Source organism: Carlito syrichta, unplaced genomic scaffold (assembly GCF_000164805.1).
Source record: "Carlito syrichta isolate Samal-C Ts95f unplaced genomic scaffold, Tarsius_syrichta-2.0.1 Scaffold153655, whole genome shotgun sequence".
In the NCBI taxonomy this organism is placed as follows: domain Eukaryota; kingdom Metazoa; phylum Chordata; class Mammalia; order Primates; family Tarsiidae; genus Carlito; species Carlito syrichta.
Window position 1 is genome coordinate 26550 of NW_007097751.1, and position 13630 is coordinate 40179.

General features: G+C 38.2%; 1 protein-coding gene across 6 annotated transcripts in view; it reads left to right on the plus strand.

The window, feature by feature from the left end:
* VAMP7 (vesicle associated membrane protein 7) overlaps positions 1–13630 on the plus strand; it is a 54460-nt gene that overhangs the window by 22669 nt on the left and 18161 nt on the right. For all 6 annotated transcript variants that reach the window (XM_008050776.1, XM_021708960.1, XM_021708962.1 and 3 more), the window contains one exon: positions 11325–11392. In XM_008050776.1, the coding sequence (XP_008048967.1) occupies positions 11325–11392 (68 nt within the window). The remainder of the gene's footprint in view (positions 1–11324; positions 11393–13630) is intronic.

The following is a 13630-nucleotide window of genomic DNA, read 5'->3' on the forward strand; positions in this document are numbered from 1 at the left end:
TGTTTGTGCTTTGGATGTCTTTTCTAAGAAACCATTGCCTAAGGCAAGGTTATGAAAATTTACTCCTGCTTTCTTCCAAGAGTTTTATAGTTTTAGCTCTTACATTTAGGTCTATGATCTATTTTGAGTTAATGTTTGTAAATGGGGTAAGGAAGGAATACAACTTAATTATCTTGATTATGTATATCCAGTGGTCCCAGAACTATTTGCTGAAAGGGCTTTTCTTTCTCCATTGATTGATATTAGCACTCTTATCAAAACTTAGTTATCCATAGATGTATGGCTTTATTTCTGGACTTTTAGTTCTGTCCAGTTTATCTTTATTCCAGTACCACGTTGTCATAATTATTATAGCTTTGTGGTCGGTTTTAAAATCAGGAAATATTAGTCTTCCAACTTTGTTCTTTTTAAAGATTACTTTGGCTGTTCTGGATACCATTCATTTTCATTTGAACTTTAGTATGAGCTTATCAGTTTCTACAAAAACACTGTCTGGGATTTTGATAGAGATTATGTTGAATCTGTAGATCAACTAGGGAAGTATTACTATTTTAACAATATTAAACTTCTGATCAATGAACATGGGATTCCTTTCTATTTGTTTAGGTTTTCTTTAATTTTTTTCAACAATATTTTATGATTTTCAGTGTACAAGTCTTATGTGATGACTCTCTACTTCACCAGATTTTAGACAGATTCCTCTGAGCCCTCTGTTCATCTAGGCTTCTTCCTCAGGCTCTGTCCTTAGCCTGCTTAAGGAAGTCTTAGCAAAGAATCCTGCTAAATTAATACTCTCCCCTTGATATCTGATCAAGTCCTCTTCCCCTACATTTGATGTATAAGTTTAGTCAGCTTTTTAGCAAGAATCCTGTTAGGCCAGTTTAGCAAGAATTTCCTACCCTTGATGTCTTTTCTTAGTAATATTTCATCCATTGCGCCCCCCTCCGCACTCTGCTTTTTGGTCAGAAATCCCCATTTGTCTTTGTTGTATTAGGAGTTGAGTTCAATCTCTCACCAATATGGTACATATACACAAGGGAATATTACACAGCCATAAAGAAGGACAAAATTGTGGACTTTGCAGCCACTTGGATGGATTTAGAGTCTATAATACTCAGTGAGTTATTCAAGGTGATAGTCTTGACCCCTATTGTAATACTCAAAGACTGTCTTATCATTTTTAAGAAGTGTCAAAATTTCTCTTTTAACAATATGTATTCTTGCATCCTTCTTGCCTTGTTTCTAAATATTTTATTTTTTAATACTTGTAAATGAAATTTTTCTCTTTCATCTTGGCATTCATTTTTGCATTGTATTATATACATACAACAGATTTTTGTATATTGACATTGTATCATGCAACATTGTTGAACTCATTTATTAGTTCTAATAGCTTTTTAGTAGTCTCCTTGGGATTTTTTTATATATGTGATCATGCCATTTGCAAATATAGTTTTTTTATAGATTTATTTTTTATTGTTATAAATTTTTTTAAAATTTTATTTTAAAGATATGGGGTACAGTGCAGGATTAGGTATGCAAGTGGTCAACATACAGATAAAGTTTGGGCCTCCCTTTGGTCCCCACTTCACCTGGAGAGATAGTTTTAATTCTTTTTAAAATTTATTTATTTTTATTTTTAAAGATGTGGGGTAAAAATCAGGATTAGGTATACAAGTGAACATTGTACAGGTAGTTTGGGCCTTGCTTTGGTCCCCCCCTTCCCTCCCCTGGAAGTTTCCAGCTACTGCCAATCCCTTTCTTATAGTATTATGATAAATGTTAAGAGTCTGCTTATGAGTGAGAATATATGGTACTCAGTTCTTTGTTTCTGTGATAATTCACTGAGTATTATAGACTCTAAATCCATCCAAGTGGCTGCAAAGTCCACAATTTTGTCCTTCTTTATGGCTGTGTAATATTCCCTTGTGTATATGTACCGTATTTTTTTATCTAGTACATTTTCAATGGGCAACACTGTTAGTTCCATGTTTTTGCAATTGTGAATAATGCTGCAGTAAACGTGCATGTGCAGGTATCTTTTTATAGGGTGATTTGAGTTCCTCCAGGTATGTTCCCAGAATTTCTAGTTCTTTTTGGAATCACCACACTGTTTTCCATAGAGGTTGAACTAGTTTGCATTCCGACCAACAATGTAGAAGTGTTCCCTTTTCTCTGCATCCTCTCCAGCATCTGTTGTTTTTGTTGTATTAATGATGGCCATTCTTACTGGAGTTAGGTAGTATCTCAGTGTGGTTTTAATTTGTATTTCTCTGATGATTAGTGAGGCTGAGCATTTTTCATGTGTCTGTTGGCTGCCTATATTTCTTCTTTTGAGAAGTGTCTAGTCATGTCTTTAGCCCACTTTTTAATGGGGCTGTTTGCTTTTTCCTTTTGGCACGTTTGAGTTCCTTGTAGATCCTGGATGTTAGACCTTTGTCAGATATGCAGTTGGCAAATATTTTTTCCTATTCTGTGGGCTTTCTTGATGATTTCTTTTGCTTTGCAGAAGCTTTTCAGTTTGATGAGGTCCCACTTGTCTATATTATCTTTTATGGCATGGGCTTTTGGGGTTTTGATCAGGAATTTTTTGCCAATTCCAACTTCCATAAGGGTGTCTCCTGCATTTTCTAAGATTCTTAAAGTTTGAGGCTTTATGTTTAGGTCTTAGATCCATTTGGAGTTGATTTTTGTGTATGGTGATAGGTAAGGGTCCTGTTTCATTCTTCTGCATGTGGTCAGCCAGTTTTCCCAGCACTCTTTGTTAAATAAGGTCTCCCCTCCTCAGTGGTTGTTATTGACAGCTTTGTCAAAGATTAGTTGGTTGTGAGATCGAGATGTTGCTTCCAGAATCTCTGTCCTGTTCCGTTGGTCTATATACCTGTTCTTGTACCAATACCAGGCCATTTTGATCATTGTAGCCTTATAATAAAGTGTAAAGTCTGGAAGTGCTTTGTTTCTTTTGCTGAGGATTGTTTTGACTATTTGTGGTTGTTTATGTTTCCATATGAATTTCCGTGTGAATTTCTATATTTTTATTTCCGGGTCTGAAAAGAATGATGTTGGAAATCTAATGGGTATTGTGTTGAACTTGTAGATTGCCTTGGGTAAGATGTAGATCTTAACAATGTTGATTCTTCCAATCCATTCTTCCAATGTTGATTCTTCCAATCCATGATTGATTCTTCCAATCCATGAATATTTTTTCATTTGTTTGTGTCATCTTTGATTTATTTGAACAGTTTTTGTTTTGTAGTTTTTGTTGTAAAGATCTTTCACTTCTCTGGTTATGAAGATGCTGAGGTATTTCTCTTTTTTTTTTCTTCTTTCTTTCTTTTTTTGTCACTATTGTGAATGGGATTGTGTCTCAGTTTCTTCTTATTTCAACCTTGGGAGGCTATGTGATGTCAGAAAGGCCTCCATTTCATTTAGGTTATTAAGTTTCTTTCCATACAGGTGTGCATAGTAATCTTTGTTAAGCTTTGTATTTCTTTGGGGTCAGTTGTGACTTGACCTTTTGCGTTTCTGATTGTGTTTATTTGGGCTTTTTCTCTTTTCTTGGTCATTCTGGCTAGGGGTCCATCAACCTTGTTTTACCCTTTCAAAGAACCAGTTTTTTGTTTCATTGATTTTTTAAAAAATATTTTATCTTCTATGATCCATATTTGGGCTTTTACTTTGGTGATCAGGATTTTTCTGTTAAAAGTAGGGTTTTGGTGATCTTGTCTTCCAGCTCCTTTAGGTGATTTGTTAGACTGTTATCTTGTTCTCTTTCTATTTTCTTGATGTGTGTTCATAGAGATATAAATTCCCCTCTTACTACTGATTTCATGGCATTTCAGAGGTTCTGGTAAGATGCTCCTTGTTTTCATTTGTTTCCAGGAAACTTTTAATTTCTGTTTTGATTTCTTTGTTGGCCCAGGAGTTGTTCAGCGTCATACTGTTTAGTGTTCATGTCTTTGTGGGTTTGGGGGGAATTTTGTTGGTGGTGATAATTTATTTTTATTTTGCTGAGATCTGAGAAGGTACTGTAGCAGGAAAAATAGAGAGATCGTGACACCGAGACTATTATAGGAAGTGGCACTTTATTACGCTGGCTAGCACAGTGGGCTTGTTAAGCCCCAAAATTCAAAATCCGAGAGACCACCAAAAAGCCAGCTCCGATGCAAACACACGAGGGTCTTTATTCAGGCTCGAGTCTGGGCTCACGTATGAAGCTGACGCAGCAGCTTCAGGGACGAGAGAGCCCCGACTCAGGCTAACATGCATCTTTTATACATAATTCTGAAGGGGTGGGGTGGCTTTACAAACTTGTGCACACAGGATTGGATAAAAACTATATGACGCAGTTACAAAGACTTTGATTGGTTGATTTAAGTTCAATTTGCGCAGGCTCAGGCTTAGTTACTTGTGATGGACAAGTAACTGCCAAATGGGCAGAATGGAATGCCAGATAAGCTGGGTTTAATGAGCAGGCAGAAGGTTTGAAACAACACCTAGCTTACCAGGAGAGAGACGCCACAGAGGCTACCACAATTTAAGCAAAGGAATGTCCGGAAGGGGCTTATTGCTTAACATTCACACACGGCTAGCAGCAGTTGCAGAATTCATATAGTAATAGTTCTTTTTTGAGTGTTTTTGAATCTCTTGGGTCTCTCAGGCTCAATGGAACTAATGCGTCCAGACTGAGCGCCCCAGAACAGGTGACCTGGGGTCTTATACCCTCGTTTAGGTAAGGGAGGGGGTCGTGTTGAGTGATTACATATTTCCTTTGGAATCTTACAAGGTTGTATTCAGCAAAATCAGATTTCTTTCAAAGAATAAATGGTTTCCAGGAACTGCAGGCTTGTAAACCATCAACTCCCGAAGGGGGGTTTTAGATAAGACTCTTTTCCATTTCCATGAAATAGCCAGTCTCTGGGCCATTTGGCCTTTCTTAAACAAAACCTGCCTGGTGCTGGGCGGGTCTTTAAAGTTGCAACTTGCCTTTCAAAAGGAAATATTTTTTAACTGCTATCAACCCCTCCTTCTTGCCTACTCAATCATACAAGAAATATATTTGAGCATTTGCCACATCCTGCCACAATATGTGGCAGTATTTCAATGTTGTAAAATTTGTTTATGCTTGATTTATGGCTGAGGATGTGGTCGATCTTGTAGTACGTTTCCATGTGGTGATGAGTAGAATGTATATTCTGTGGTTTTGGGGTGGAGTGTTCTGCAGGTATCTATTAAGTCCATTTGGCCAAGCGTCAAGTTGAGGTTCCAGATCTCTTTTGTTGATTTTTTGCCTCTATCTAGAGGTGTCAGTGGGATATTTAAGTCCCCAGCTTTGATAGCATTAGAGTCAAAATCTTTTTTTAGTTTACTTAGTAGCTGCTTTATAGAAGCTGGTGTTTCCTTGATGGGTGCATGTATGTTTAGGATGGATATTTCTTATTGATGGCTCAAACTTTTTATCATTGTATAGTGTCCTTCCCTATCTTTTTAAAATTTTTGATAGCTTAAAGGTTGTTTTGTCTGATGTTAAAATTGTAAATCCTGCCTTCTTTTGTGATCCATTTGCCTAAAAGTTTATTTTCTGTCCTCCAACTTTGAGTCTGTGGGCATCCTTTGTGGTGAAATGGGTTTCCTGGAGGCAGCAAATTACTGGGTCGTGTGTTTTTATCCAGTTTGTCATTCTGTATCTTTTCAGTGGTGCATTAGTCCGTTCACATTCAGGCTGACTATTGAAATGTGAGAGTTTGCCCCTGTCATAATGCTCTTATAAGGCTGTTTTGTTTTCATTTAGCTTTTGTGTTCATATATGTGTGTGTTTTTGTTTTTTGCGGATATGCTGTGTGTTCTGCTTCTGTGTTTGTGTGTGATCATGTGAAGTATATGGTCTTTCTTTTTTCTTCTGTGCACAACACCTTTTTAAGCATCTCCTGTAGAGCTGATCTGGAAGCAGCGTATTCTCTTAGGAATTGGATGTCTGGGAAGTATTTTAATTCTCCATCACTGATGAAGCTTAGCTTGACTGGGTAGGAAATTCTTGGTTGAAATTGTTTATCCTAACCAGGCTCGGTGGCTCAGCCTATAATCCTGCGCCTTTGGGAGGCTGAGGTGAGTGGATTGCCTGAGCCCGCGGGTTCGAGATCCGCCTGGGCTACGAGACCTCATCTCTACAATAAATCAAAAAATCAGCCAGGCATGGTAGCGCGTGCCTGTAATTCCGGCTACTCGGAAGGCTGAGGCGGAAGGATCGCCGGAGCCCAGCAGGTCGAGGCTGCGGTGGCCGGGAGCAGCCACTGCACTCCAGTCTGGGCAGCCGAGTGAGACTCCAACTCAGAAAAAAAAAAAAAAAAAAAAGAAATTGTTTATCTTTGAGAACATTAAAGATTGAGTTCTAATTCCTTTTGGCCTATAGTGTTTCTGCAGATAAGTCTGTAGCAATTCTGATTGGGTTCCCCTGGTAGGTAGTCTGACCTTTTTCCCTTGCTGTCTTTAGAATTTTTCTTTTATACCTACTTTGTGCAGACAAATTATTATTAGGGGTTGGTTTTCTCATAAGATGTCTTGCAGGGGTTCTCTGAATCTCTTATGTTTATATAATCATCTCTCTGACCAGATGAGGGAAGTTTTCTTGTCCCTCTTGTGACAGGTTCTGTGACTGCAGGTCTGTTACTGCAGGTGCCCTCTTCACTGTTGGAACTTAAGCTGTTAGAGTCTTGACCCTCGGCTGCCTGCAATTGGTAGCCAGTGCATGCCTGTGTGAGGGAAAGGGGCTGAAATAATTTGATACTGCATGTCTCACAATCTTACCCCCTTCCTTCCTCTCCCAGCATGGTCAGAGCTCCAGGGCATCCAGTTCACAGCAGGGTAATGGGACCTCCTGTCTCTGCCCTGCCTCCTGATCTCTTTTGTTTGTTGCTAGGGGAATGGGGGGAGTCAGCTAGGCACTCACCAGTCTCCTTCTCAATTAATTCCGCTGTCTACATCTATCGCCCAGCAACTGGCTCAGGGTAAAGGGTGGGATCATCTGGGGTTCTGCATCTGCCATTACCCAGGCAGTGTTCTCAGTGCAGCACAGAGATCAGCGCCTGGTCTCAAGATGCAGTTCTGCTGTTCCACAAAGGCTGCCCTAGAGCACTTCTCTGTTTAGGGATTAGATATTCTGTTCAGTTTCTCTGCTGACTGTGTTCCTGCCAGAAATGGGGTTGATAACTCCCTCCTCAGCAGTTTAGCATGGCTCTGGAGCCCAGTGCAGGCTTGGGGTGGTCTCTCCCCTCTGCTTCCTCTGGACTCTGCCTCAGGCTCCCTAGCTGCAATCCCTGCGTGACCCTCACTGCCAGTGTTCAGCCTGGTGCTCTGGTGGTGGAGTCAGCAATCACTCCAGCAGTTCTTCCCAGGAAAAGCTCTGCTGATTTTAGAAAATGGCATGCAACTTCACTTTGGGAAGCGCTAGGGTCCAAGCAGAGCAGCTGTGGCACCAGCGGCTTCACCAGAAGGGCCCCGGCCACATGCTCTTGAGTCCCCACTCAGCCTCTCACACTCCCACTTACACACAGAAACACATGCAGAACCGTCCATACAATCACTCAGACAGGAACTTGCACGGTCCCACTGGCTACGCCACCATCAGTTCCCCCATTTTAATTCTTCCTTTTCAATCTGAATGCTTTATATTCCTTTCTCTTGCTTAATTGCCCTAGCTAGAACCTCCAGTACAATGCTGAATAGAAGTGGCAAGAATGGACATCATTGTCTTATTCCTGATCTTTGGGAGATCTTGAGGAGTCTTTCACAATTAAGTATGAGGTTAGCTGTAAGTTTTTCATAAATGCTCTTTATCAAGTTGACAAAGTTCCCTTCTTTTTGTTTGTTGAGTTCTTTTATCATTGAAAGGTGTTGAATTTTGTCCATTCTTTTACATCTCTTGAAATGATGGTTTTTGTTCTTCATCTTATTATGATGTATTATAATAGATTTTCAGATATTCAACCAACCTTTTGTTTCTGAAATAAATCCCATTGTATCATGGTGTATAATCCTTTTTATATATTACTGGATTCATCCTGCTAGTATTTTATTGAAGATTTTTTTAATGTTTATATAAGAGACATTGATCTGCTTTTTTTTTTTCCTATTATGTCTTTGTTTGGTTTTGATGCCAGGGTAACACTAGCCTCATAGAATGAGTTAAGAAGTGTTTCCTCCTCTTCTGTTTTGGAAAGAGTTTGTAAAAATTTTGTATTAATTTTTCAAGAAATATTTGGTAGAATTCATCTCTGAAGCCACCTGGGCTTTTCTCTGTGCAAAGTTTTAAAATTACTGATTCAGTCTCTATTCTTCTTGTAACTCTATTCAGATTTTGAAAATTTCTTCCTGAGTCTTGTTTGGAGGTTTCTGTCTTCCCAGGAATTTGTCCATTTCATCTAAATGACTGAATTTATTGACATACTCTTGTTCCTAGTTTTCACTTAAGATCCTTTTCAGTTTTTTAAGGTTAGTGGTGATGTCTCCTCTTTTATTCCTGATTTTAGTAATTTGAGTCTCTTCTCTCTCTCTCTCTCTCTCTCTCTCTCTCTCGTCATTCTACATAAAGATTTGTTAATCTTATTGATCTTTCCAAATAACTAATTTTTGGTTTCATTGATTAACTGTTCTCTGTTTATTTTTTTCACTCTAATACTTATTTCTTGCCCACTGTTAGCTTTGGATATAATGTGTTCTTCTTTTTTCCAGATCTATAAGGTAGAAAGTTAAGGTGTCTCAGCTTGGGTTGCCATAACAAAATACCATAGACTTGGTGGCTTAAGTCACAGAAATTTATCCTCTCATATTTCTGAAGGCTAAAAGTCCAAGATCAGGGTGCCAGCATGATCAGGTTCTGATGAGGGCCTTCTTCCTGGCTTGCAGAAATCATCTTCTCCCTGTGTGCCCACATGGTGGGGAAAAAGAGAGCTAGCTCTCTGGTGTTCTTTTTTTAATTTTTAATTTGAAAGATGTGGGGTACAGTTCAGGGTTAGGTATTCAAATGGTCATTGTACAGGTAAAGTTTGGGTCTCTCTTTGGTCCCCACTTCACCTGGTTTGAGATCAGGTACCCTTATTGAAGAAGTGTGCCCCCCTGGGTGCCTTTTTAAAATCAATACATAATATTTGTACATATTTTTAGGATACGTGTGATATTTTGTTATATGCATAGACTGTGTAATGATCAGTCAGGGTACTTGGGATGTCTATTGCCTTGAGTATTTATCATTTCTATGTGTTGGGAGCATTTCAAGTCCTCTCTTTTAGCTATTTTAAAATATATGATACACTTTTGTTTACTTTAGTCATCCTATTCTGCTATTGAACCTTAGAACTTATTGGTTCTATGTAACTGTATATCTACCATTTATCTACCTCTCTTTATCCCCACCCCCACCAACATACCCTTCCCAGCCTCTGGTCTCTATCACTGTTTTGTTTTTTGTTTTTTTTACCTCCGTGAGATCAACTGTTTTCGCTCCTACATGTGAGTGTGGTTAGCAGAATTGTTTTCTTTCAGCACTTCAAATATATCATCCCTGTCCTATAAGGTTTCTGCTGAGAAATCTGCCTTCAGTACGATGGGGGTTCCCTTGTAAGTGACTAGATACTTTTGCTGGTTTTAGGATTCTCTCTTTCTTTGACTTTTGACAGTTTTATTGTAATGTGTTGTGGAGATCTTTTTGGTTGTATCTTTTTGGGATTTCTGAGCTTCCTGTATCTGGATGTCTAAATCTCTTGCTCGAGTTGGGAAGTTTTTAGCTATTATTTTGTTAAATAGATTTTCTAACCCTTTCATTTTCTCTTTGATTTTTAGGATGCTAAAATTTAAATACCTGGTCACTTTATTGTGTTCCATATGTTACATAGACTTTATTTTTTTAAATTCTTGTTTCGTTATTTTTTTCTGACTGGATTATTTCAAAATACCTGTTATTTACATTCTGAAATTGTTTTTCTGCTTGATCTCATCTATTGTTGAAGCCCTCGAATGTATTTTTTAATTTCACTCAATGAAATCTACAGTTCCAGGATGTCTTTTGGTTCTTCATGGTATCTATTTCTGGTAAATTTCTCAATCATATTCTGAATGTTTTTCTGGTTTCTTTGTATTGTTTGTCTGTGTTCTCTTATGTCTCACTGAGTTCTTTAAAGTCAATATTTTGAATTATTTTTCTAGCATTTTATAATATTTCTTTTTCATTGGAATTTGTTGCTGGAGAATTATTGTGTTTCTTAGGAGGTATCCCACTTCCATACTTTTTCAAGCTTCTTGTGTTCTTATGTTGATATTTGTATACCTAGTGCAATTGTCACTTCTAGTTTTTAGATTTGCTTTCATAGGCAAGAACTTTTTCCTGAAAATGTTTCTGTGGTATTGGTTGGATAGGGCAATTGGACTTTGATTCTGAGTGTGTGCAGTAGTATAGTCTCTATAATTTCTTCAGCTGTAAACAGCATCAGTGGTATCTATATTTTCCTCAGTTGCTTTAGGTGAAGTTAGTGGAGATTGTGGTGTGGTTTTGCTGGGCATAAGGACTCCAGATGGGCCAGTCCTCGTTTTCCAATGGTGTCACTAGAGGGCTGACCATGTCTATCCTTGGGCTCTAGGGTGGCATACACTGGTACCAGTGTTAGCAGGTCCAGACTGGCCAATTCCTGAGCCTCAAAGACTGATTTCTCAGGTACCAGCAGTCACAGCAGTAGGATGGGTGAACAAGTGGGTCCTCTGGCCACTGGAAAGCAGGCATGGCATGGGCAATGGCAATGGCAATAGCAGTGGCAGCAACCTTCTGGCTTCTAAACTGTTCATGCTGATGTTGGCAGTGGCTATAACTGTCTGGGAAAGTTGGTCTCCGAGCCTGCAGGTGGCGCATACGGATGAGTATCAGCTGTGGTGGTAGCAGCAGACTGTGAGGGCACATCCTCAGTCCCTCAGGAATAGTACTCAAGGACCAACGTTGGTGGACAGGGCAGGGCAATCCCCAGGCACCCAGACTGCATGCTCAGGGGCTGCAGGGGACAGAGACAAGCTGGATGAGCCTGCACTCAGAACCCCAAGTGATGTGCTTAGGCATTGGATATGTTAGGAAGGGGTAGGGTGATCCCTAGGCCCCCAGCAAGATTATTTATTTTATTTTATTTTATTATGTACACATATACTTAAAGGCATTAGCCCCTCTGTAGTAAATATGAGCTGTCAAGAATTCAAGCTGTAATTAAAATTAGACTTGAATTAAAACAAAGATGAAAACAACAGGTACATAATGTAAAACTTGATCTTTTCTGTTTTTCCATTATTTTCAGATCTGGTAGCTCAGCGGGGAGAAAGATTGGAATTATTGATAGACAAAACAGAAAATCTTGTGGATTCTGTAAGTATGGAATATGATAATATTTTTCAGGATACAAAGTAGAGGAACTACGTATGATGACTAACATAATAGCGAAATGCTTTAAATTAGTGGGTTTGTTTATGCTCTTTAGTGGGTTTGTTTTCTTTTCTCATCTCCATGATGTTATTACATTGTGATAATGGGTATAACAATGAGACATAGAAAAAATATAGCCATGATTCATTAATAACCATTAAGGTAGCTTTGGTTGAGAGGCATACGCAGTATTCAGAAATTATTTTCTTAAGCTTTGGATTGATACCTACATAATTTAGTACCTCACCTGCTTGTTCCAGTCTATTCTCTGTACAAATTTGTAAAACATGAAACAAATAAATGTGCAGACCAGTTGTGACCCAATATGCATTCTGAAAACTAGAGAGTTCACTTCCTTGATTACACTGATGGCTTGGTCTTTGTATCAAGTAAGAGTCATTGATTAGAAAGGACCAATACACCTTAAAGAGACAGTGAGTGTGTCCCTGTGAGCTACTTTACTCAACAGTTCTGTTTGTCTTCACATTTTCTATGTGGTTAGTGGATGAAAGTTTTGAGGAAAGATGGTACATATATGGTGAATAAAAGGAAGGCAGAGATCAGTTAAAATTTAGGTCTACACGGTTATACATTTAAATTCAGAGTAGAAGTTTACACCTTGAAAAATATCAAGGATTGATCATGTTCATTGTGACCGACAGCTAGATTGCAGTGGTTTAGAGCAAAAGCTCTAGAATTAAATTGTCTGGACTTGAAATCCCACCTCTTCCACTTACTAGTTGTGTGACCATAGACAACTTACTTAACGTCTTTGTGCCTCAGTTGTCATCTGTAAAATGGAGTTGTATCTACTTCATAGCATTTTGAGTATTATCTCAGATAATGCATGTCAAGTACCTAATACAGTATCTATTATATAGTAAGAGCTATTTAAATGTTTATTATTGTTGTTAATTATAGGAACATCTATTAACAGCAGGTCTTAGGAGGATTACAGACTACTATTGAGTTTTCTAGCAGTTTGTAAACAGTTTTTTCAACAAAGCATGTGGTACTTGGAGGAAGTATGGCACCATACAGGAAGTCAGAGCACCTGGATTCTAGACCTCACTTTGTGACCCATTGCTAGGAGGCAAAGAAGTATCTGATTCCAGATCTTCACACCAATTTCTTTGATAATAAAAAAAAAAAGAAAGAAATTAGGTAGTGTAAGTCCTCCAACTATGTTCTTCCCCAATATTGTCAAGGATCTCTTTTAGATCCTTTGCATTTCCATTTATGTTTTTGAATAAGCTTCTTTTTTATCCCTCAAAAATAAAACAGCAGCTTGTATTTTTGTAACTGCATTTAACATATAGGTCCCTTTAGGAGCGTTGGTATCTTGATAGTATTGAGTTTTCATATCCATGAATATAGCATATTTTTGCTTTAGCTTAGGGTTTTTAGAATATTTCTCAGCAGTGTTTATTAGTTTTTGGTGTACAGGTATTGTTTGTATTTTGTTAAGTTTGCCCTTGATAATTTTATGCTTTTGTATTCTATTGTAAATTTTAAAATTTCATTTTCTAATTCTTTATTACCAGCATATAGAAATAAAATTGGTTATTGTATATTGATCTTGTTTATATCTTGCAACTTTGCAAAATTCACATATTAGTACTGGTTGCTTTTTTGTAGATTCCTGGATTTTATTTCCTTTTCTTGCCTTATTGCACTGCCCAAAACCTTCTACACAATATTTTTTTTTATAAAGATGTGGGGTACAATGCAGGGTTAGGTATACAAACATTGATTATGAAGGTACCCTTGTTGATGAGGTATGCCCCTCCCACCCCTAGCAATTTTCCTCAACTGCCAATCCCATACCCCCTCCCCTGACAGTTTCCCACTGGGGATTCCCAGTTTGCCAAGCCAATCTCTTTCTTATAGTATTATAATAATTGTTCGAGGTCCGCTTATGAGTGAAAACATGTGGTATTCTGTTCTTTGTTTCTGTGATAAATCACTGAGTATGATCAACTCTAAATCCATCCAAGTTGCTGCAAAGTCCATATGTTTGTCCTTCTTTATGGCTGCATAATATTCCATTGTATATATGTACCACATTTTTTAATCCAGTTCAACTTCGATGGGCAACATGGTTGGTTCCACGTTTTTGCTATTGTGAATAGAGCTGCAACAAACATACATGTGCAGGTATCTTTTTTGTAGAATGTTTTG